Here is a 25,240-nt window from a genome sequence, read left to right on the forward strand (position 1 = left end):
TATTACAAAGCCTGCAGTAAAGTTGGTGATAAGTTAGTGTCTTAGATTTCAAAGATGGAAGGTGGTGGCAGTGGAGTTATGGTATCATGAAATCATTTTCATGTAGCGCTCATACCAAAAAAAATTGCTGGGTGCCTATGACCCGTCACTGTACATACAGAAAATAGTGAGCCATAATCCCTTCACCAAGGCCAGTGGCTGCCTGGTGGGTCAGGTGTACACATGTGCTTCCAGTGTAGTGTAAATAGTTCTCTTGTAGAGATCGCCCGTGTGTGCAGAGGGTCCTGAGGCCTTGTGGGCCAACTCTGTAGGGAAAGGAGTTACAGAGTCTCTTAAAACAGGACAATGTTACAAGAGTAAGAGGTTCTTACTTGTAAATAGGCTTCCCTGCTGCAAACAGGTCCCTGCTGCACAGACTTGGAGTGGACAGTGTAGCTCTTTTAGCCCAAAAGATGTTTTTGTGTTTGTTTTTTTCAGTACCAGCTAAAGGTTTTTTGGTTAAGACCACACTGTTTAAGCTGCCTTAAATATAAATAATAGTGTGGGGTTTTTTTAATTTATCACTTGAAATCATAATATTGGCTTCCCCAGCCTCCCTTCATCCCACAGGATTTTCACCTCTCTGCCTTGGCTCCGTAGAAGGTTCCAGCATGGCATCCTTATGCCCAGATGTGTGGAGGCATGTGTATGCTCTCTTCCTCTGGCCTGCTGTAGCTGATTCCAGGGGCCAGTTGCTCTGTATGCAAATTGTTGCATCCAGAAGCAGACTGGTGCCTTTTGCTCCAGATTTCTTAGGTAATCTGTGCTAGTTGAGAAAATTGTCTCAAGTTACTCAGAATTAGAGTAAAAGGCGATTTTCTGCCCTCCCCTAAAGCAGCTCTTAGCATCACTTTCTTAGCTGCCTTTCCAGTTCCTTTGCTCCCTTTAAGTTTGTTTAAATGAAATCTCCCATCACTGCTGGGCGATCAGTCAAGCTGTCAGGCCGCTCCTGAACACTTGGTTGCCTCACAGGAAGTTCCCAATGCAAATCGGTGTATTTCAGGCACGAAACAGCACCCTTTTGTTTGTGAATTTTTGAACCGAGTGTTTTCTGTGTGTCTGAGTTGAGAAAGTGATAGAATGGCATAGCAGCCACAGCCTCACTGCGTGAGGGGAGGTACTGGAGGCGTGGGCCCTCCCCCGAGTCACGCTGCACTTGGAGCGGGAGGCCAGAACTGTGCTTGCCCCACCGCCTGTTCCACTGCGGCCTGTTCTCTGAAGTAACAGAGGTTTAAACTCAAGGTGGAAAGGCACCTGATTTTAAAAGGCTGGTTCTTAACTATTTTATTTCCTGAATTCCTTAGTATCTCATTTAATCCAGTTTCTTGTTATTTTATAAATCTTTGCTGGAGAATATTTCCTGTTGTCAATTTGAAGAAGTTGGCAGTGTCTGGACTTGAGCTTTTTAACCTTAAATGTCTGTCAACATGAGAATGGGTGCATTTCAGGGTTGAACTCATTGTCAAGGTCATAGTACCTGAAGTGGTGCTTCAAGTCAGGATGAAGGAAATAGATTTCCACAGTGACTCTATAACAGAAAGCACCTTTTAGAGCCGGCGAAAGGCATAATCACACACAAAGCGTAAGTATCTTAGGTGCTGGGTGTATTGAGTATTGATTCAGTCATTTTACAGTCTACACATAAAGTGTCATATTGAATAATATCATAAATAGGTTTCTGGTCAGTTTGCCAAAAGAAAAAAATAAACTCCCAGCCTTGGGTGGGGACCCAGAGCAGGCAGCAGCACAGCTGGCCGGACCGGGCAAGGCCTCTGTGCTGACCACGCGATGTGGTGACAGACAGATGAACGGTAGGGAGCCCGTCCCAAATTTGACATTGTTTTAGTAGAATTTTCGAAAGGTTATGGTTGTATGAATTTTGTTTTTTATTTATTCATATTGTAATTCTTTCAAAATGTGTAACCTTCATAGAATACCACATTGCAGCTCTGTGTGAGCCAGAATGTTAAGTGAGAATATTCTGTTTGTAAGCTGTTTTGGATTCCACAGTTGTAAGTTGTAATATGTCAGGACCATTCTGCCAGGTGACATTCTTTCCTTTGTTGTGTCATTGTTTTTGGAATGTGCTTTGTGAGATTTCAGAAAGGTCCTCCTCTGGCTGTGAATGAGGAGGTAGGGCAGTGACCTGGAGGGGGCTCTTCCCCAGAACTGAGTCTAAGGGCGCACAGCACAGCTGCTTCTGTAGCATGTAAATAGCTTCATGTGCTGTGGCCAGCTCGGGTCTTTCTGCAGATTCTGCTATTATGTTTCTTCAGTCCAGACACAATATGGAAACAGTTTAATAAACTGATTTGTTCACATGATAGCAAAACATGTAGACATTAAAATGTTTACATTGGGAAATGTTTATTAAACATGAATACAGAAGTATTTATAATATTATCCAATTACACATGAAAGAAGGTCGGGAAAATGAAAGCCCTAGAAAAATTGTGCCATATATTAAACTGTTTTCTTAGGAGCTGGAATCATTAGTACATGTGTTTGTTTTGATGTTGCTTTTTCAATCTTTCATGGTTCTACATGTTTTTACATCATTGTAATGAGGTAAAACATATTGAGGCTCCTGTTGGAGAAGTGCGCCAAGGCAGGGGTGAGAGTGGAAGTGCACGGAGGTGTTGCTGGGCCACCTTCTGAGGCCGTCCGGTTTGCCCTTGGACTAGCTTGCTGCTACAGCTGGCCTGTGCTTCGGGCCCTCATTTTTTATTTTATTTTATTATTTTTATTTTTGATAATGTTTACATTGTTAATCAGGGTGGGAAGGATCGAGGGTTAGGGAAAAGTGAGTGTGATCGTTGTTTCCAAATATTCCATTTCTTCCTGTATCTGGGGGAAGGGGAAGACCAGGGAAGAAGCCATATCCAGTCTCCAACAGCCACCCAGTATCAACCCAGGGTCCCAACATGGCACATGCTCCAAAGGTTCTACCCAAGTGGTCATTAGTTCTGAATGATCTCACCAATCGAAGGGTAAGGGAACCTTTCCAATGTCCATTGACTGACACAGTCAACCTTAGAGTCTCCATCCGCCCAGATTTTTACTGTCATTGTTTGACTGGGGGAGTTGTCCGATTTGTTCTGTTCTCCTTCCTCTGCTGTGGCACCAGATGTCCTCTGCAAGCCTGAATGGACTGTCACCTCCTCCATGTGTATCCAGGCCTGCCGTCTACTGCTCCATCTCCTCCACTGAGGAGGACAAGCCCTCGCAGGCCAGGCAACCCAGGACCCACCAGGGCTCACAGACCCGGCACCCACCACCTGGGACCCTCTTACTATGGCCAACCATACCTGAAGTCTGGAGAAGTGCTGGGAAGAGAATGTGTGGTAGATGAGCAAGAAATCATCATGGGCTTTGACTCAAACCCGCATGTCATCCAGAATGTGACGTGAGTTGTGTTTGTGCTGTTTCGCCATCAGCCACAGAACACGCATCTCAACACTCTAACCAAACTGGAGCTGGTCTGCAAAGTATGGCAAAGGGGTAGAGAATTGGCAGCCTGGGTTCTGTGGAACGACACACTGATGCCAACAGGAACCCGCGTGGGTGGCAGCCAGACTGGGTTACAAGGCTGACTCTGAGGTGGCTGATTGGTCCTGTGCAAGTTACTTGGCATTTCTGGACCTGTATTTCAACCTTAGAGACTGCTGAGACTGACTCTTTGTTGGAGATAGAAGGGACCAACTTGCATTGCCACATCGGTCCCTTTTGCTAGAGGAGCTGATGCTTTTGCAGATTCCCTCTAGCGGGCTCTGCCTCCATTTTGTCATCCAGAAGATTACCTGGCTACGGTGCCCGCCAGGGGAGCTGGGGAAGCTGGGTTCGCAGAGCAAGTGTATCACAACTTCCCAAGAGCTCTGGCTGAAGTTAGCAAGGAAGACGGAAAATGAGCTTCGAACAAATAGGCTGCCGCCTCCACCAGCAGCTGACTACAGGGAGACATGGTAACGTGGTTTTACAAAGACAAAAGGGGCTTCAAGGAACTATGGGAGGACTTAAGCAGCTTGGGATAGTCAGTAAATAATAGAAAATGTAATCATTAAATAATTACCACTTTGTAAATAGGGTGAAAAGTGTTTCACCTTTTTTTTCTGAACCAAATAACATTTATTTTGTGTATGTGTGCTTAAAAAATAATATAAGTAGATAATGAAGTAAACATTTTTTAAGTATTCCATGGTGGGATCTCTAGAGTTAAGTCAACAGTTTGTTCAGGTTACTTCAACTTTTTTTTTAAAGATTCACCTCTTTATTACAAAGACATACAGAGAGGAGGAGAGACAGGAAGATCCTCCATCTGATGATTCACTCCCCAAGTGACCACAACGCTGGTGCTGTGCCAATTCAGAGCCAGGAGCCAGGAACTTCCTCTAGGTCTCCCATGCAGGTGCAAGAACCCAAGGCCCCGGGCCGTCCTCAACTGCTTTTCCAGGCCACAAGCAGGGAACTGGATGGGAAGTGGAGCTGCCGGGATTAGAACCGGCGCCCATATGGGATCCCGGGGCGTTCAAGGCGAGGACTTTAGCTCCTAGGCCACATTGCCGGGCCCATTTAACACTTCTTCTGAAGGGTTACGAACTCTCCATCTTAAAACCATGTTTCTCCCGTTCAGCTCGCAGCTGATTGGAGAAGTCACCATCCACATTATCGTCATCCCAGTTATCCTCCAGACATCTTCATCTCCATCTCAACTGGCCCAGTCTTTGTTGGAGAACTCCTCGAACTTGTCCTCCTCCAGGAGACCCAGGTCTGCCAGCTGCTTTATCTCGGATGTGGCCACCTGCCTCGGCCAACCGGACGCAGGTGAACAGGAAGCGTGGAGGCCTCGCTCCTCCACAGCTAAGACCAAGTGTTTCACTTTTCAAAAACAGTGCATGAAATGATTTTAAAAGAACATTTAAGAGAACATTTCTTAGATTCTAAAAAATAATTAATTTGAAAGAGCAGTCTACACTGATTTCCCCTGACCACAATGAACAGGGCTGGGCAGGGTTGAAGCCAGGAGACAAGAACTTCATCCAGGCCTCCCACGTAGGTGCGAAGCCCAAACCCTCAGACTAACTTCTGCCTTTCTTAGGCTGTAAGCAGGGAGCTGGGTTAGAAACAGAGCAGTTGCATGAAGTGGTGCCCACATGTGATGACAGTGCTGCAGGAGTCAACTTTATCAGCTGTGCCACATTGCCAGCTTTTTTTTTTTTCCTTTTTAAACTGTGTAGTTGGGGCTTCAAAGGGCTGGCACTGTAGTATGCCACCCTGTGGTATGTGGTAAACTTGCCACCTGTGGTACTAGTATCCATGTGGGTGCTACTTTGAGTTGTAGCTGCTCCACTCTGTATCCAGCTCTCTGCTGCTAATGGTCTGGGAAAGTAACAAAATGGTGCAAGTCCTTGATCCCCTGCACCCTGTGGGAGACCTGGAAGCAGCTCCTGGCTCCTGGCTTCAGATCAGTGTAGCTCCAGCTGTTGTGGCCATTTTGGAAGCTAACCAGCAGGTGGAAATTCAATCTCAATGTCTGTCTCCTTCTCTATCTGTAACTCTGCCTTTCAAGTAGATGGAAATGAATGAACATGTTTCTTAAGAATTCTAGTAGTGGGTCTGGTGACAAGTCTTCACCTTGCATCTGTCGGGATCCCGTATGGGTGCCAGTTCGTATCCCGGCTGCTCTACTTCCCATCTCTCTGCCTTTGGCCTGGGAAAGTAGGGGACATCCCAAAATCTTGGGACCCTGTCTTGGGTGTCTTCTGTCCAGCAGGCCCTGAGACCACCAAAGGGTGAGGCGACAGTGCTCTTCTGCAGCAGCAACACTGGCGACAAACTGGTGTGATGGATGTCCAGTTATTTAAGAGAAGTCACAAACAGCCAGAAGGGCGGCCCTGACAGCACTTCTAGCCAACAACAACATTGTGACTGGCTAACAGATATGTCTATCTCTCTGGACCCTCCTATGAAGTTAAAGGTCAGGAAGCACAGGAAATTGTATCTCAGGGCAGACGAATGAAAGGCAGCATGAATGTAACACTTGGCTTCCCAGGGTTGTTTACAAAGGAAGTCCTAGCAGAGTAGGGAAGAGAGACTGGGGGCAGCCCATCCTCTTGCTGCGTACCCAGTAAACAGCCCATGTTGGGGTCTGTTAGCCAAGGGCATAGTGTTCCATGTGCCTGTGGCCCCCCATATATACGGGTTAGACAGGTGGAAATCCAGGGGCAGTCTCCCACAACCCTGTATCCATGTGGGAGACCCAGATGAAGCTCTTGGCTCCTGGCTTCATATCAGCTCAGTTCCAGCCATTACATCCACTTGGGGAGTGAAACAGCGGATGGAAGATCTTTGTCTTTGCTGCTCTCTGTAAATCTGACTTTCCAATAAAAAATACTAAATACATTTTTTTAAAATCCCAATCCCTTTAAAAAAAAAAAAAGGAAAAAGAGTTTCAGTAGGAAAGAAAGCCTTTTAACAGTTTTCTTCAAGATATACACAAGAATGCTACCTCTAACAACTTAAAATTTTACAAATAAAATATTTACACAAAAATGTTGCTGGGATGGATGGTGGAAATATAACTAAGGTTTCTTTTCTATGCATCTAAACATTTTGTAATGTCATTTATAAAACATTCGTGCCAAGCATTTTTTTTTTTTTTAAGATAGCACTCCCAGTTTAGCAAACTCCAGTTTGGTTGCGTCTATTTCTAATCCAATGTCTGAAGTTACATCAGGCGGACTATGAAGGAAACTAGGGACAAAACAGGAACTTTATTCTGGGAAATGTTAGAAAAGGGGAAATAGAGAATTACATGGAACTAAAGTATGACTCTTGGGACACTTCTGTATAGATACTTGATCCTTCCTCTTTTTAACTGCATCATCTTAGTTGATTTTTTTAAAACCAAGATATAGAAAATAGTGAGACGTAGTCATTGCAGTTTTATTCAGTCTTAATAATTTGCCTGTTTTTTAAAGAACATGAGAATAGCTAAATCCCTCAGCTGCTTCTTCCTTCCCTGAGGTAACCACTATCTTGTGGGGTTTTTTTGTTGTTGTTGTTTAAGATTTATTTATTTTTATGGCAAAGTCATATACAGAGAGGAGGAGAGACAGAGAAGAAGATTTTTCCGTCCGATGATTCACTCCCCAAGTGACCGCAACGGCCAATGCTGCGCCGATCCGAAGCCAGGAGCCAGGAACCTCCTCCAGGTCTTCCACACTGGTGCAGGGTCCCAAAGCTTTGGGCCGTCCTCGACTGATTTTCCAGGTCACAAGCAGGGAGCTGGATGGGAAGTGGAGTCACCGGGATTAGAACTGGTGTCTATATGAGATCTCAGTGCATACAAAGCGAGGACTTTAGCCACTAGGCTACCACACCAGGCCCACAGTTTACTTTTATTAAGGCAGGTTTATGGAGAGAAGGGTACAGAGAAAGAGCGTCCATCTGCTGCATCCCAAATGGCTGTAACAAGCAGAGCTGAGCCAATCCAGAGCCAAGAGCTTCTTTGAGGTCTCCCTTGTGGGTACAGGGTCCTAAGGCTTTGGGCTGTCCTCCACTGCTTTCCCAGGCCACAGGCAGGGAGCTGGATGGGAAGAGGAGCAGCTGTAACACAAATTGGTGCCCATATGGAATTCCAGTGCTTGAAGGTGGAGGATTAGCCGTTGTGCCAGGCCCCTTCCATTTTTCTACCTACACCTAAATCTATCTTTCATTACTTTTTTAAAAAACATTTATTTATTTTTATTGAAAAGGTAAGTTTACAGAGAGAAGGAGAGACAGAGAGAAAGATCTTGCATCCACTGGTACACTCCCCAAGTGGCTGTAATGGACAGAGGTGAGCAAAACATAAGCTAGAAGCCAGGCGCCTCCTCAAGGTCTCAATGGGTGCAGGGTCCCAAGGCCTTGGGTCATCCTCCACTGCTCTTTGGCCACAAGCAGGAAGCTGGAAGAGAAGTGGAGCAGCCGGGACATAAACCAGCACCCATATGGGATCCCAGTGCGTGCAAGGTGAGGACTTTAACCTCTAGGCTAACCACACCGAGCCCTATCCTCACTGCTAAGGAGTGACATGTTAAGTGGCTTCCATTTTGTGCTGTTTCAGAACCTGGGCGCAGTAAATGGCTTTGGACATTTTTCCAAGGGCGGGTGTGCGTTCAAGGTCATTGTTGGCAGGAAGCCTCAGTTCCTCCCAGGTCTTTGGTAGGTGCTCTCAGTTCCTCAACATGGGAATTTTCCCAGGGCCCTTGCATGTCTTCAGGACAAGCCAACTGGCTTCCTGTGGCTTGGGAACCCAAGAGACACCAAGGTTTTGGGGTGGCTTAGCCTTAGCGCCAGGCACTCTCACTCCTGCCAGTCTCTTCATTGGAAGCAAGTCCAAGTGCAGCCAAGGTCAAGGACCTGGGCAATTGGGTTCCACCCTTTGAGAAGAGTGTTCAAAGCAGAACAGGGCCAGCATGTGGCCCAAGGGGTTAAGTCTCCACCTGCAGTTCTAGCGTCCCAGATGGGCACCAGTTCTTCAAATCCCAAATGCTGTGTTTACAAACTGTGGTGAAGTTCCAGGTTCCTGGCTTCAGGCTGGCCCAGCCGTGGCGATTACAGCCATCTGGGCAGTGAACCAGTGGATGGAAGATCTCTCTGTCTTTCCCTCGCTCCTTTACTCTTCAAATAAATGAAATACATCTAAAAAATAAGAGGATGTGGATTTGTTTTAGCAACTACAACACCGTCTTTAAGCTGAACAAGCTTAGATGCTAGTTGCCAATAAATAAAAGCGCCTATATCTGATGTAGTTTTACCCTTTTTTTTCTTAAGATTTTTTGTATCTATTTGAAAGGTAGAGTTACCTTGAGAAGGAACGAGATTGTCCTTCTGCTAGCTCACTCCCCAAATGGCCGTGGGCAGCAGTTTCATCCAGGTCTTCTGGATGTTGGGCTCCAACCGCTGGGTCATCTTCTTCTGCTTCTCTCAGGCCATTAGCAGGGAGCTGGATCAGAAGTGGAGTAGCCAGGACTTGAACCAGCTTTCTGATGAAATCCCATTTGGCCTGCTATGTCCCAACAGCAGCCCCTCCGAGGGTCTACCTCTTGGCATTGGGCACAGCATGTTTAAACAGCTCCACATGGCCACGGCAGTCGGGGTCCAGCACATGTGAAAGCCATGCAAAGGAGCAGGGGCCGATGGCGCCCTTCAGCTTCAGCTCTGCCTCCTCATGGGTAACACAGGCTGCCCTTCCACAAGGATGGCCTCTTGCAACAGTAGAGGAAAACATGGTGTAAAATTTCATGTAGTTCAGCTTACTTGAAATCCTCCACTTTTTATTATCTCGCAGTATCAGCCTAAAATGCAAGCATGCCTCTTTGAACTCAGCCTGTTCCATTGGTGAGTCTCTCGGGACACTCTGCTTAGGCGGGGAGCGACTGCTGTTAAATCAAGCTTTACAGAGGACAAACCGAGACTGGAAAAACCAGGAAGGCGCCTAAACAGAGGCTCACACTTCAACCTGGTGACCTGCAGGCCGCGAGGACGGAGATGATGAGATGTGATCGTCTATTTAGGGGTGATAGAGAGCCCTGAACACAAACGAGCAGTTTTCCAAGTTTTCCCTACAGTCAGAGCGGACCAAGTGTGACAGGAGGGCGGGGCGCGCGCAGGTCCTGCCTCCAGGCCGCCCCGCCCGGGTGGAGCCACCGTCTCCTAGAGCTTCCCAGTTGCTCACAGTGGCGGTAGCGACTGCAGCTAAGAGCCATGCAAGCTACCGTGCTGCTACTGCTGTTGCTGGCCGGGGGCTCGGTCGCAGCCTCGACCCCCAGCCCGCCGCTCTTCAACGTGAGCCTGGACGTGGCCCCGGAGCTTCGCTGGCTGCCGGTCCTACGCCACTACGACCCGGAGCTGGTGCGCGCCGCGGTGGCGCAGGTCATCGGGTGAGCTGGAGGCACACGGGTCGGGGCCCAAGGCGCGCGCCGCCCACTGGGCTTTGGGACCAGAGAGACTCAACGCGCCCCTGGCCCTAGCAGCTCCACGTCCTCGGAGTACCCGGGGTGTACTGCTGTTGCGAGCAGCGTCGGGCCGGCAATCAGCCGTGCCTAGGGCAGCGCCCTGGGTCTGCAGCTTCTCCCGGCCCCGGATGGCGCTCAGGGTGTTCCCCTGTACGGTTCAGTACTCCAGGGTGGATCTTCCACCACGCCTTCCAGGCAGGCACGTCCACGGTCCAGACATCCTAGTGCTTTCTTCATTTGCAGGAGCAGAGTCCCCAAGTGGGTGCTGGCGCTGATCGAAAGAAGCGCTTTGGAGCTTGTGCGCCTCCTGCCACCGATGTTCACCGCCGAGATCCGCGGCATGAGCAACTTTCTGAACCTCAGCCTGGCCGACGGCCTCCTGGTCAACCTGGCCTACGAGTACTCAGCGTGAGTGCCTGGCCCCGCTCGCGGGCCGAGGACCCTGGGGTTTGCCAGCTGCGCCGAGGAAGGGGGAGGGAGGCATGCCTTCCGCGAGATTAAAAAAAGGGTAGAAACCGGGCTGCCCAGAAGCCTGCAAGTCTGGCTCTGCCTTTCTGGGCAAATCTGGGAGTTCGCAGTGCACGCCCAGAGGAAAGCAACTGGCAGCGCGCGTTCGAGACGCCCTCTCCAGGAAGCGTTTGAAACTGATCCTCTTGTGCCGGAGAGCCCTTTAGAGGGGTCCTGCTGTAACCTCCAACCTTCTCACTCCATCAGGTAGCCCCAGTGCCCCTCGGTCCCACGCGCTTGTCCTCGGGGATTTGTCACCTCTGGGGACACTGACTGGCCTTTCAGTCTGTCCAGGAGACCAGCTGCTCGGTCTGATAGGGGCCTGATAACAACGTGTGGGCCGGGCTGAATCGTGGTTCCCCCAGAGGGAAAGCAGTATGGGGTGTGGTAAGTTCATCCAGCATCAGGGTGTTATTTTTTTTTTTTCTTTTCTTAAGATTTATTTCTTTTTATGGCAAAGTCAGATAGACAGAGAGGAAGATCTTTGGTCCAATGATTCACTCTCCAAGTGACCGCAACGGCCGCTGCTGAGCCGATCTGAAGCCAGGAGCCAGGAGCTCTTCTGAGTCTCCCACACGGGTGCAGGGTCCTAAGGCTTTGGGCCGTCCTCAACTGCTTCCCCAGGCCACAAGCAGGGAGCTGGATGGGAAGTGGAGCTTCCAGGATTAGAACCAGCGTCCATATGGGATCCTGGCGTGTTCAAGGGGAAGATTTTAGCCACTAGGCTACTGAGCAGAGCCCCTGCGTCAGGCTTTTTTTTTTTAAGATTCTGCAACCAGGCCTGAAATCTGGAGGCCTTGAACTTGGGCTTCCCCCAATAACGTTTACCGTGTGTGCCGGTGATGTAGACAGCTAGCCTGTAACATCTCCCAGGGACACAGTTCTATGGCGAGTGGGGGAGGGGAGGCCTTAGGATATTGGCACTTGCCTGCTGGTGGCATACTGCCAGAATAAGTAGGCAAGGACTGTAAGAAGCACCGTGCTTTGCTCCTAGCGCTCGGAAAGGGGAGTGAACTCAACCATCAAACCATGAAACGACTTCGGGCTCCTGCCCAGTTGGAGAGCCTCTGCACTGAACTGAGTAACTGTCCTGTTCTGACCTGGGGACCTCTCAGTGAAAAACATCACAGTTCATTGTCACTCCCTGGGGAGGGGGAGCTGGGAGGAGGGGAGTAGCCATAACCAAACAGTTCAAAGCTGAACTTTCTAACGTGTGCATTTCATAGCATGGTGTATGTTGAATTCCCTAACAATAAAAAGCCTCTTCAGATTCCATTATCTTTAGCAAAACAAAAACAAACAAACAAAAAAAACCTGTTTTGTTTTCATTTTAAAAGTAAATTCTTAAGGCTTATTTATTTTTATTTGAAAGAATTAGAGAAAAGTAGAGACAGAGAGGCAGAGAGAATCTTCCCTCTCTAGTTTACTCCCCAGATGACTACCGTGGCCGGCCAGGGATGAGCCAGGCTGAGCCAGGAGCCGGAACTTCATCTGGGTCACCAAGCCCTTGTGCCAGCCTCCGCTGCTTTCCCAGGACATTAGCAGGGAGCTGGATCATATAAGTGGAGCACCTAGGGCTTGAACCAGTGCCCATATGGGCCTCGGAGTGCCAGTGGGAAGGGTGGTGTTATTTGTTTTTCAAATCAAGCCTCCGGGGCGACTTGCTGGGTGACAGGTGAGCACCTCTGAGCCCCGCCCCCTCCCCCTCAGCACTAGTGCTCCACCCCTTGCCCCGCCCGAGCTGAGGTTAAGATCAGAAACCTCAGAAGGAATTAAAACCTGATCATCTTCCTTCTTTAAGCAAAACAAGATATTGAGAAACACTTCTTTCCCCTCCTCCTTAGCAAAGTAATAAGCCATGGTTCTGGAAAGTCATTACATACAAAGCATGTCTAAGAAAACTGATTTCACAGTTCTGCTGTGCAGCGTGGTCACCTATCCTTCTAGAGATTTCTCTGACGTGTGTGTGTGTGTGTGGACAGACGGGTGTTTCTTCCCGCCTGGTTCTTCCCCAGTCGGATGGGCTGTTTACATGTGTATTTCCATCCGGGCAATATTCTCAAGAGAATACAGATATTTAGATGCTTCAACACACCACCTCCTTTTGTGATCAAAATAATTCTGAAAGGATCCTCTTCAATTTCAAGCTCTGTGCAGGGCAAGTGAAGACCCTGAAGAGCTAACTCTTTCCTCAGGGGGCAATAAGGGACAGCAGGTGGGGCTGAGTGGTGGTACACCATTTGTCACCAGAGCTCCCCGGTGGGGAGCAGTGACTTGGCTAGCTCTGAGAAATGGCCCCGTCCAGAGGAGGAAGCCGCAGTCAGCGCTCAGCAGCGCGCAGGGTGCTGGTGGAGGCCAAAACTCGGGCAGAATGCTGGTGACGCTGTGCCTGTGTGCCAAGGACAAGGTCGGCCATCACTGGGGACCCCAGATGAGCTGGGTCCTGTGAAAACTGATTTCTTGTACCAGGGTTATAGCATGTACAAGAGGACTTCAAAAAGTTCGTGGAAATAGAAATTAAAATACAGTGTAACTGATTGATTTATTTTACTTGAAAGTCAGAGTTGCAGAGAGTCTTCTATTTTCTGGTTCAGTCCACAAATAACCACACTGTCCAGAAGTGGGCTGGTCTGAAACCAGGAGCCAGGAGCTTCTTCCAGGTCTCCCGTGTGGAGGCAGGATCCCAAGGACTTGAACCATCCTCAGCTATCGGCAGGAAATCGGATCAGAAGTGAAGCAGCCAGGACCCACAGGAGGATTAATATGCTGGGCTACTGCATGGACTCCTAAATCACATTTTTAACTTAAGACGTTGAAATTCACATATGCCAGAGATCTTAAAAAAAAAAATCATGAAAATATGCAATATAGGAAAAGTACATGTGGATTCCAAGCTTTATTGATGCCAGAGTTTGTCTTTTATTCTAGTTTCCAGCAACTTGTTTGAAACCTCCTTACATATCAACTGTGAGGAAGAAAGCTCTTTCTTAGAGAAACTTGCTTTAAAAATCAAAATCTCACTCTCCTTGTTCTCCTTTCCTGCTGGTATTTTCCCTTCTTTCAGCTTCTGCACCAGCATCGTGGCCCAAGACTCTAGGGGGCACATCTACCACGGCCGGAACCTGGATTACCCCTTTGGAAATGTCCTACGCAAGTTGACCGTGGATGTGCAGTTCCTAAAGAACGGGCAGGTACAGTCCATTCAGAGTTAAACAACTGTGATGGTGTGGATGGCTTGCTAAGGTAACTACGTCATCACAGTAAGATACAACAACTAAAAAAGAGAAACTTGCATCAGTTACGCTTATAGGAACAAGGGTTGCTTACTATTATGGTGCTCTGGCTTAAAGAGGTCACCCAGTTCTTAGGGATGTCTCTCAGGTGGTGTAAACAGTCCTCCTCCTCCCCTCCTCCCCTCCTTTTCTATGTCCTGCTGCTGCTCCTTCCCTCCTCCTCTGCTCCCCCTTATCTCCTCCTCCCGCACTCCCCCCACCTCCATTTTCCCACCTGTAGGCCATGGTAGTGCTGTGGCTGGAATAGCCAACTTTGGGGTCTGATAGTCCCCAGGTTAGAGTCCTGCTGCCAATCACTTTCTTTGTAAATCTGGGGGAGGGCTCACACCTCTTTTGCAGATAGCAGCTCAGAGAAGTTAACAACTGCCTTATTAAAATGACCCTGTTAAACTAGCCATTAAGGATAATGAAGTAATTAGGTAAAGCATGTGATAAGTGCTTCGTCGCTAACAGCTTCGTCTGCTCCTGTGATGGGTCCACCACCCTGTGGTGTGGGTACAATCATTTACAAATGATACTTGGATTGTTTTGCTTTCAGCGTGGTCCTGTTAAAAAGTCACTGCTGTCACATGACTGTGGAAGCCTCTAGAGACAGCATTTGGTCACATGCCTGCTGTCCACACAGCAGGCCCCTGCTGCCAAGCACACACTGTATTGGGCATTAATGACGAGAACCTCTCTATCCTCGTGGCGTTTAGGGGGTCGATGCAGCAATACTAGAAACTCAGTGAATCCGCATCTAGCCACCTGCTTTTATGTAGGAATCCTTTCTCGTGGTGGAAATCCGAATGGTACAGAAATACTGCAGATGGAAGCACCTCATCCTGTTACATGCCTTCACTTCGCCACTCTTAACAGTCTGGTCTCTAGCTGAAGACAGACTTCAGAAATGCTCCTAAGGGGCAAAGGTAACACAATGTAAATGCATCAAGAACTCCAAAGGAAACCCGCAACAACATCATTATCACTGCACGGTGGGATTATATTTAGTTTGTCAGCTGCTTTGTGCTTTTTTCCATTGTTCTATGATGGAGAAATGCTCTTATAAACAAAGGGATACATGTATTGGAGCTGTTTTCTCTCTCTCATATTTATTCACTTTTATTGGAAAGGTAGATTTAGAGAGAGGAGAGACAGAGAAAGATCTTCCATTCACTGGTTCACTCCCAAAGTGGTCACAACAGCCAAAACTGAGCCAGTCTGAAGCCAAGAGCCAGGAGCCTCTTCTGGGTCTCCCACGTGGGTGCAGGGTCTCAAGTCCTTGGACCATCCTCTATTGTTTTCGCAGGCTCAAGCAGGGAGCTGGGTGGAAAGTGGAGCAGCCTGGACAGGAACCAGTGCCCATATGGTATCCCAGGGCTGGCTTGGGGAGACAAGGGGGCAGTGGGGATTAGCCAGCTGAGCCATCATGCTGGCAGAGCTGTTTTCAGGGAAGCACTCGAGCGATTGTTATTTTGCTGGGTTCTGTTTGTCTGGGGCTCCCTCCAGTGATTAAGCTAGCAACTCCCCATGAACTCATCTGCCATTCTCACCTGGTGCCCAGAATCTTTTTTTTTTTTTTTTTAAGATTTATTATTATTGGAAAGCCAGATATACAGAGAGGAGGAGAGAAAGGGAAGAAGACCTTCCATCCAATGCTTCACTCCCCAAGTGAACCGCAACGGGCCGATGTGCGCCGATCCAAAGCCAGGAACCAGGAACCTCTTCTGGGTCTCCCACGCGGGTGCAGGGTCCCAAAGCCTTGGGCCGTCCTCGACTGCTTTCCCAGGCCACAAGCAGGGATCTGGATGGGAAGTGGAGCTGCCGGGATTAGAACCGATGCCCATATGGGATCCTGGCGCTTTCAAGGCGAGGACTTTAGCCGTTAGGCCACGCTGCCGGGCCCGTGGTGCCCAGAATCTTATAGGTGTTTTTATAAGCAGTTCTCTCAGTCCTGTAGCCATGTGCCACAGGCACCATCAGCATTCGCATCCTCACTCCCCAGAGATGTGATTGCCCTTTCAGAGGTGGAAGTGCTTAGCCCCTCAGCAATTCTGGAGGAAGGACCATCCACAAAACTAAGGCCACCGCAGACTCCTGGGGGTGCAGCTGCCAGATAGGGTAAACATTGTATAAATAACCAAATAAAAACAGTCCCTGACTTATGATAAAGTCTTCAAAGGAAAACTATTAACCTAGACCTATTCGTTTCTTCAAATATTAAAACAGTAGTTGATCTTTGCTGAGCATTAGGCTCAGATATCTTCAAAGAATACCAAGGAATCCTTTGAAAAATAGAATCTGGGGCCCAGCATGGTAGCCTAGTGGCTAAAGTCCTCACCTTGCATGCACTGGGATCCCATATGGGCGCTGGTTCATGTTCCAGCAGCCCTGCTTCCCATTCCTGCTCCCTGCTTGTGGCCTGAGAAAGCAGTCGAGGACGGCCCAAGACCTTGTGACCTGGGGAAGGCTCCTGGCTTCAGATCGGCTCAGCTCTGGCCATTGCGGCCACTTGGTGAGTGAATCACCAGACGGAGATATTTCTCTCTGTATATCTGACTTAACAATAAAAATAGATAGATCTTTAAAAAAATAAAATCTGGTGTCTGAACTAATGGATAGAATTTTTATAATATGTATAATATAGTATTATCTTTTAATGACTGGAGCTTGTTACGTTAATTTAATAGAAGTGAACTTTCTCACTATGGGACAATGGTGAGAGTTAGATGAAAGATGCGCATGAAAGCAGTTTGTAAGCCTTGCACCTGTTGATGTCATCCATGCTGTTGTGCAGTCCTATTTCCGCTAACTTCCCAGCGTTTATAAAATGGCTGATATTTATCTCTCAGATTCAAATCCACACACATTTTCCATCAGAGCCACTTTTCTGTTTCCAGGCTTCTTCACCCTGGTGCCTGGGCCGCTTGGTGAATAATGTACCTGTCAATGATAAAATCCACAGGACCGCCATGAAAACTGATGATGTCGAAATGCAGCCTCTCAGTGTGTGCTTTCCTTTAGCACACTGACTGACATGATTTAGCAGCAGGTCTGATCACTACTGTGATCCAGGGTATTTCAGGGTGTTGCCACCACCACGTGCACATTAAATGTGTGAGGTGACAAGCCACAGGCACTGCTGTCCCTCCGTGATCCACTGTGGATGGGGACATCCCTGACAGAAGCAGTTGAATTTCAGTGAGACATGAATGAAAACAAACATATCATGTATCTTTTTGTTCTCCCCATCTGAGGCCACAGCCCAAGGACTTTTTTTTTTTTTAAAGATTTTATTTTTTATTTTTATTACAAAGTCAGATATACTGAGAGGAGGAGAGATAGAGAGGAAGTGGAGCTGCCGGGATTAGAACCAGTGGCCATATGGGATCAAGGCGAGGACCTTAGCCACTAGGCCACACTGCCGAGCCCAGCCCAAGGACTTTTACCCAAGGGCCCATTCCCCAGGGCTCAGGTCCTGTGTTCTAGAAGGCTAGTTCTTTCTTTTTAAATATTGTATAGATAGTGTGGGCCTCTGATTAGGGTGGGTTGATGAATGGAGGAAGGTGGGTGGGACAAATACTTAAGTTATTTTCTTTTTATTCTCCTGGTCTGCTGGTGGGAAATAGGAAGGGACTGCTCCTTGCTGTCAAACTACAGCCGCAGTGATTTGAGGATGATAGACGCCTATTTCTGAGCTGTATTCTATTACATTGGAACTTACCACAAGATGATTTCAACTGTGCTTTGGATTGAAGTGGTTAAAATGATACCTCATTTCTTGCTTGCAGGTTGCAATCAGAGGAACCACTTTTGTTGGCTACGTAGGATTGTGGACGGGTCAAAGCCCACACAAGTTCACGGTTTCTGGCGACGAACGAGGTACACATTGGTAACCATATCCCTGTCTCAGTTCTGGCCAATAGCAGTCACCCAACTGAAGGCATAGGCCGCCTATGCACGTAAGGATACAGATGGTTTCAAGTCATGACAGTTGCGACAGAGAAGGTAAAACAGGAAGTTGTGATGGAGTGGGAAGGGGACAGGGTGGTTATAACAGCTAGCGGGGTTCTGGAATGCCTGACCCACGTGATTGCAGAGCAGTTCTACAGAGCTGAGCGGCCCAAACAAGGACTGAGGTCAAAGGATGAGTCCACATGGTAGATCCCACACACAGAAGGTCAGCTCGGTACAGCATGGGCTTGCAAGCAGACTGAGGTCCTGATGAGAGCCTGTGTGTGCATTGTGGTGGAAGTCACAGGAGGGTTTCAGCCAGTGAGTGAACAGCCCTGATGAAGATTTTCGCTCTCATTGCAACCTCTTGCAGAGAGGGGTTACATTGGGCTGAGATGGAGACCAGTAGAAGCTTCTGGAATGATCTAGAGATGCCTGAGGCTGTATAAGCCACCTTTGTAGAGCTCACGGCAATGTAGCATGTGCCTTTCGCATTAGCGCTCACAGCACAGTTGGGCAGGCAGTGCTGTCCTGCAAACCCCACTCAGCCCTCTGCAGGGTGTCTGCCAGTGCACGAAGTATTTTAGGTCTTTATGCAGTCCAGACTGTTGATTTTTTTCCTGTTTCGTTGCCACTACTGAATTCCTACCTGAAAAGTTTGAGGAGCAGGGATGTGGGTAAATTTAAAGATATTCAGAGTAATTTGGGGAGATGATTGCATTTTTGTATATTCTACTCATATTTATTATTGACCCACTTCCTTTGACAACTGCATGATTTTTATTTTGCCTGGTTTAATTACTTGAATATTTTCCTTTACTGTAATTCTCACTGAACTATGGTCATGAAACTTGGCTGAATATCTGCATATTTGCTTGCCATGAGCACATATGTGTCGCATTTTGCATGTACACATATACGCACATGCAGTGTCATTTACATGTTATGGATCTGCAGTGTGGCTATTGATTTGATGTGTGTGAGGTTTGACCATCGACATGTAATTCAGGCTCTGTCTTTGAAAACCAAATTGTGGTAAAATCCCTTTTTTTGAGCCAACTTCTCCCCAAGTTCATTGTAGACTTTGGAAAAGGACCAAGAGCTAAGGAGCTTCTTTGTTTTCCATGGCGCTGCGGTGGCGGCTTTAACCCGGACTTGATATTCCCTCGTCCCGGTGGCAGACAGAGGCTGGTGGTGGGAGAACTTGGTGGCTGCCCTGTTCCTCAGACACTCTCCCATCAGCTGGCTCCTGCGCACGGTGAGTGTGTCTGCCCCGGCGGCCCCTCCCCCTTGCGTGGCCCTCCCCCCCTCCTCAACCCTGGTTTCACATCCAGGCCTCTGTGTTACTGAGTCGCGCTGGGTTCGGTTGTGGAGGAGCTGCTGGAGAAAAAGCATCCGAATGTTTGCAGAATGCGTGAAAACCTTCACAGTAGCAAAGCTTGAACAAAGCCACTGGGTTAGAAAGCAGTAAGGTCAGAGTTCAATTGGTAACGCCGGGGTACTTGGAAAAGGTCAAATACGAAAAGGGAAGCTTACTTTGTTGCAAGCCGTTTTGGAAACCCATCCTCGATTTTTTCATACGTACTTGTTGGTGAACTTTCATGAGCACTGCTGCCCCGCAGAGCACAGCCTTTCCCTTGCTGCGACAGGATGTTCGCCTTAGGCATGGGTCCATGCTGCAGGCGGGACACCAGCTGTTCCTTAGGGTTGCTGAGAGACGCTCAGGTCTGAGCAACGTTTTCCTGTTGCTGGATGCTGGGTTGTCTCCAGACCGTGGCTGGGCTCAGCGAGGCCGCCATGGACTGCTCACACAGGTCTAGCTGGGAACCCAGCTGTCTGTTCAAACCGAGCCAATGCTTCGGGTACACTCACTGAGCCATAAAGATGGGTATGTCGTTCACCGGGATGGGATTCTCACACCAGACTCCTCATGCCCACTTGAAGGACACATCTCCATTGTTCCTCACATCGCTACAGAATGGGCACAGCTGTCAGCAATGGTCAGGTTTAGCGACATGTTCACAGCGCCCCAAAGGAGACCCCCGTGCCTCCTGACCGGCACTGCCTACTGTCCGCCTGCCTGCTCTGAGCTCACCACGTAGGTGACGTCCGTCATCTCTGCCTTCAGGATGTCGTATTTGTTCTCACCAGTTCTCCATCAGAACCAAGGGGTTCTAGTTGGGGTAACACACTACATAATCTGCACAAATCATCCATCACTCCCCACTTCACGCCTCACTGGGTTGTTGTGAGTAGTTCAGCACGCAGCACACCTAGCAGGACTGCGTGTGCATGTGTCTGGGCAGAGATGGTGGTGTTGGAGCTGAGCAAGGGAGGCTTTTGCAGACACCCACACCCACAGCCTTTGCTTCTTTCAGCTGGTCCTGGCGCCACCCATCCCATGTCTGACCATGTACTTACAACTGTCCGGAGTGGCTGAGCGCAAGCCGTGCTTCCCTTGGAACATGGCGGAAGGGTCATGGGGAAGCTTGAGGGGAAGGGCTTAGCCAGTGATCCCCTTACCCCTCCATGAAGGTGTGTACAGGACTTTAGAGCTCCCCAGGGCCCTCCAGGTGTCAGGACACTAGAGAGAGGCTCTGCTTTGGTAGAGCCTTTGTAGTCTAGGGCATCAAGCTAGAACTGTCTGGCCCTTTCCACTCCTCCCCGCTATCTCTGCTTGCACCAGCCTGGCTTCTGGTCTTCCCGCTGACCTCAGTTCATGGAATGCTCCCCTGGGATGCCTCCTCTGCTGCCAGCCTGGGGGGATGGACTCCCCCCCGCCCCCACCCCCGCTGGCATTTTCATGTTATGGAACTTGTCTCATCACCAGAGGACAAAGCCAGAAACGCTCCCGGTTGATACCATGGGTTAATTCGTGCTCCAGAACATTTGTCCATCAACTGGTGGCGACCACTCCCTGGGAGTGACACTGATAACACTGGTTTTTGTTTGTTTTTGCATTGTTGCTCAGACTCTGAGTGAGGCAGAAAACTTCGAAGCAGCTGTTTACAGATTGGCCAAGACTCCCCTCATTGCTGATGTCTATTACATCGTTGGGGGCACGAGCCCCCGGGAGGGCGTGGTCATCACGAGGAACAGAGGTGGCCCTGTTGACATTTGGCCTCTAGACCCTCTCAATGGAGCGTGAGTAGCATGGAAGGCTCTGGTCAGATACTCTTTCTCTGAGTGGCTAAACTACAGGTGGCATTCTCGCTTTTAAGTGCTTCCTTAGCCTTGTGCTCAGTGACCTTGACTGAGAAGACAATGTATTGCGTTGCAGGTGGTTCCGAGTTGAGACAAATTACGACCACTGGAAACCGGTGCCTAAGAGAGATGACCGAAGGTAGAGTTCTGTGCGCCTGCTGCTGTGCAGTGCTGTGCTGTGGGCAGGGGAGGGTGCTGGCAGGTGCTCCCTCCTGGAAGAGGGGCCTGGATTCCTGCCACAGGGGCTTGGCTTGGGCAGTGTGTGGACAGAGCGGTACAGGGAGCCCCACAATTTGGTTCTTGGGTGTTGGAAAGGTAAAGTTGGCCCAGGTCTTGGGGTCAGGAACCCACGGTCACTCCATCAGCCCTGCTGATGACTCCTGAGTGGCACATGGATGTACTTGGGGGCCAGTATGGCATTGTAGCGAGAGGAAGCTAATGGACCCGGACTTAGCCTTGTGCCACCCTAATCACAGCAGAGGGGAGTCAGGGCTTCCTTGAGTACCTGATGATGACCTTTGACCTTTGTCTTTTCAGAACACCTGCCATCAAAGCTCTTAATGCTACGGGGCAGGCGAACCTCAACCTGGAGACACTCTTCCAGGTAAGGCCTGCTCCATGTCCCGCTGACTCAATAGGTCTGCTACTTTTTAAAAATTTTGTATTTATTTTTCTTTTTAGAGATTTATTATTCGAAAGAGTGGGGGAGGCAGGGGAGGAAGAAAAAAAATCTGTCAATCTTGCATCTGCTGGTTCAACTCCTGAAATGGCTGCAATAGCCAAAATTGGAAGCCAGGAACCAGGAACTTCATCTAGGTCTCCCACACGGGTGGCAGGGACCCCAAGCACGCAGGCCATATTCCACAGCTTTCCCTGGCGCATTAGCAGAAAGCTGGATTGGGAGTGAAGCAGTTGGGACACAAACCAGTGCCCACAGGGGATGCTGACACTGCAGGCAGCAGCTTAACGTGCTGTGCCACATGCTGGTACCTGGTACTTTTGTTATCAGTGATTTTTAAGAAATTTCTCTGAAAACAAACATGCCAGATATAAATCTTAGAAGTGGAAGTTTCTCCCCAGCTCAAGACATCTTTTGAGTCAGATATCATTTCCTGAACTTGTTTTTTGTTCATATTAGAGAGAGAAGGGCATGGTTGTAATAGATGTTCATGGTTTAGAAGGAAAAAGAAAACTAGAAAGCCTATAACTGTCACTCCAAGATTCAGTAAAATTTGAAGTGGCTCCATTTTGCTGATGAATATTTCACAGGTGTTTCTTCTACCTTTTAATAGCCTGTGTCACACGGTTTTTCCCTCTACAGGTTTTGTCAGTGGTTCCAGTTTATAACAAGTAAGTGACATACATGTTTTCCAGGAAGGAGGCTCTGGGCTCCGGCTCCCTCAGCGCAGGAAGCTCTAAGATAAACCGAGGAAGTAGCAGCAAACCATGAAGCCCTACAGGGACACCCTGAAGGTCCCTGGTCACCACGCCAACAACACATAGGGATGCAGGCCCCTTGTTTGGCGTAGGGAAGTAGGACTGAATTCACTAATTTCAGAGGATGCATCTGCAAATATAGGCAGTTTTTATCTCCTTCCAGGACTTCAGTACCTGTGAAGACCCAAGATTTCCCACTTCCATGATGCTCCTGCAAGAATATCAAAAGAGTATTTTGATAAAGGATGCAGCTAAAGCCTGTAAAGTGATTTTTAGTTTTGAATACCCAGTTGAATTTTTTTTTTTTTGCTTTTTTCATGATCCTATTTTATACAAACATAAACTGTTAATTTTCCTGATGGCACCATAAGTGACTTTAAGCTTTTTTAGTATTATAATAGAATACATATTGTATTTATTTTTGTAAAACAAATGATTTTCTATGTCTTTAATAGCCCTTTCCATTGTAAATGGCTGTACAGTGCCTGGTGGGATGATTTGTAATTAAGCATTGCCCGCTTGTTGGTTTGGCCTCTGTTAAAGCTGTGAGGGAAACTCATTCCCATCTTCCTCTGGGTCATTTCCCTTGGCTGAACTCCCGGAAGAAAGGCCGTGAATGTTTAAATAGTTCTGAAATGTTTTTTAAAGACAGAGTGGTTAGAAGTTGTAAACAATTTGCCAAGTAGAATTTTAAACGGTAGTCACCATGGAGCCAGAATGAACACCGCCGCCCACTAACTACAGGCCGTGACTTGGAGAGCAAGGTGCAGGCAGTGGGTCAGGTGCCAGGGTGAGGGGAAGGTGCGGGCACGGCCAGCTCAGTGCTGCCGCCACAGGCCGTGCTGCGCAATTACACCCTCCCGGGACAGCTCACTCCGTGTGAATACATTACACAGAGCAAAGGGAGAATAGACTCACGACTGAAATGAACAGCGAAGTCCCACTCAGAGAGCTGTCCTTGCCCTCAGGTGAGCTCTCCGTGTGCTCATGGTGCTGTCTTCAGCAGGTGGATGACTCATCCGTAGGCCCCAAACTGACACAGCCTGCCCCCCAACAACCCAGCTCCCACCACAGTTGAGCAGCTCAGTTGATTCCCTAGAACCCCGGAGATGAGGGGCGTGAAGGGAACATCCCCATGCATGTATATGCACCTGTGCCACCTTGTGTGTGCAGGCGAGTTAGGTCCCTTGCTAAGGGCAACCCATGACATTGCAGTTGGCATTCTCAGATCTGGACATGGGTGGCTTTTTCTTTGAGCCCCCCAAGGCAGGGCCAGGTGCCTCCCTGGAGTCTGGCCCAAGTACCCCGGGCCCTGGAGTTCTCTAGGTGAACAACCCCAAGCCTGTTTCTAGGGTGCCAGCAGTACTGTGTGCTCTCATGGGCAGCCACCTGGGGCATTCAGGGATCAGCAGGTGGCTGCTTGCTGGGTGTTGTGGAGGCTGGTTAGAGAGGGAGCTCCTGCAGACTCACAGGTGCAGACAAGGCCCCTTGCAGGGCGGAACAGAGCCAGGGCGAGGCCAAGGGCTGGCTCTCCCTCCCTGCCACCACACAGAGCTCTGAGGACTGGAGGGCTGTAAAGACCACCTCGGCCTTCTGCTTTGTGCACTTGCTGATGTATGCAGGCCCCCATTTGGGTTCCTGCCCTGGATCAAGGGCCAGAGAAAAGGGCTTGCTATGCTTTCCCCCTCTTGGAGATATTAGGGGAAAGTGAGGTGTGTATAACAATTCTTGTTGTTCCAGCTACACAGTTTATACCACAGTAATGAGCGCCGCCATGCCAGACAAGTACATGACCAGGGTCCGAATCCAGCCTGAAAATGAGTAAGCAGGAGCGTGATTTCCGTGTGTGTGTGTGTGTGTGTGTGTGTGAGAGAGAGAGAGAGAGAGAGAGAGAGAGAGAGAGAGAGAGAGCGCAAGCGAGCCCTGGTGTTTCCCATGGACAGCGATGCCCTTGAACTCTGTATATGCATTCAGTCTCCAAAGAAGCACCTTGCATGTTATTGCGGTTTGTGTTGATTTCACTGCTACCATCGGCCACTATGTGGGAACTGTTTGTAAGAAAGCCAATCTCATGCCTGGGTTCCTGTGCCCTTTAAGCACATCTGTGCTCGGGGTCAGTCGTTAAGACTGCGCTTAGATGAAGGAGTCACTCTGGGTAACACTGAGGGCAAGGACATGTGCACCAAGCAGGGTTCTCCTGCCAGACAGCAACCTGTCCACAGGGCACCTGTTCCGCTGCCAGGGTTTCCCAGGGTTTGCAACCCTGGCCTGCTGTTTAGATCCTGCACTTCTCCTGGGCAGGCCAGAAGACATCATTTCAATGACATGCATTTCTTCCCTTTTCTTCCCTGATAGGTGACTACTTGCTAGTGCAATGTGTGATGAGCTGCATTTTCAAAAACTTAGAGAAAGTGAAAGTATCGTGTTATTTTAGGACCCAAACGAATTCCTTCCTCATTCAACTTTGCAGCCTGGTGCAAGAGGGGGAGCTTGTTTTGGATTCGCTCCCCTTGCTGGTTGGCCTTGACCTTCCCCAGGACTCTGTCACACCCTGAGTGACATGAGGAACTCTGGTGTCTGGGGTCATGTCCTTGAACTTTGTTTCCGGCTTCTCCCTCTTTTCTCTGCCGAGCATTTGTCCAGGAAGCAAGAAGCCCCCTGGTTCCTTGTGAGAGCTCCTGGCAGAGACTAAAGGAAAAGCTCCTTCCAGAAGACATGGAAAACCCGAGTTTGAAGAGAGGCTGGTCAAAATGGTGTTAATCTGACCTCAGACCATGTAATTCCATGTAATGGGATTCCTATTTTTTATAAACTTTTTTTAAAAAAAGA

The 25,240-nt window shown here is 48.7% G+C and overlaps 1 protein-coding gene and 1 pseudogene across 1 annotated transcript; one reads left to right on the top strand and one right to left on the bottom strand.

Annotated features, from left to right (window-relative positions):
* Nucleotides 1–4,628: 4,628 nt before the first annotated feature.
* Nucleotides 4,629–6,176, bottom strand: LOC131480725 (26S proteasome complex subunit SEM1-like; annotated as a pseudogene).
* Nucleotides 6,177–9,749: 3,573 nt separating this feature from the next.
* On the top strand, nt 9,750–25,240 carry NAAA (N-acylethanolamine acid amidase). Its single transcript, XM_058667203.1, has 11 exons — nt 9,750–9,962; nt 10,281–10,445; nt 13,609–13,735; nt 17,608–17,698; nt 18,952–19,028; nt 20,742–20,914; nt 21,051–21,113; nt 21,512–21,578; nt 22,296–22,324; nt 24,152–24,232; nt 24,767–25,240. Exons 1-11 carry the CDS (start codon nt 9,787–9,789, stop codon nt 24,768–24,770), a joined length of 1,053 nt encoding a protein of 350 aa, XP_058523186.1. The 5' UTR covers nt 9,750–9,786; the 3' UTR covers nt 24,771–25,240.

This window comes from Ochotona princeps, chromosome 7 (assembly GCF_030435755.1).
Source record: "Ochotona princeps isolate mOchPri1 chromosome 7, mOchPri1.hap1, whole genome shotgun sequence".
Lineage (NCBI taxonomy): Eukaryota > Metazoa > Chordata > Mammalia > Lagomorpha > Ochotonidae > Ochotona > Ochotona princeps.

What these genes read in the sequence shown, in the direction of transcription:
- NAAA (XM_058667203.1), top strand. Translation starts at nt 9,787, where the DNA reads ATGCAAGCTACCGTGCTGCTACTGCTGTTGCTGGCCGGGGGCTCGGTC. An exon ending in GCGGTGGCGCAGGTCATCGG is followed by an intron (nt 9,963 to 10,280) that starts GTGAGCTGGAGG and finishes CTTCATTTGCAG; the next exon opens with GAGCAGAGTCCCCAAGTGGG. An exon ending in CTAGACCCTCTCAATGGAGC is followed by an intron (nt 20,915 to 21,050) that starts GTGAGTAGCATG and finishes ATTGCGTTGCAG; the next exon opens with GTGGTTCCGAGTTGAGACAA.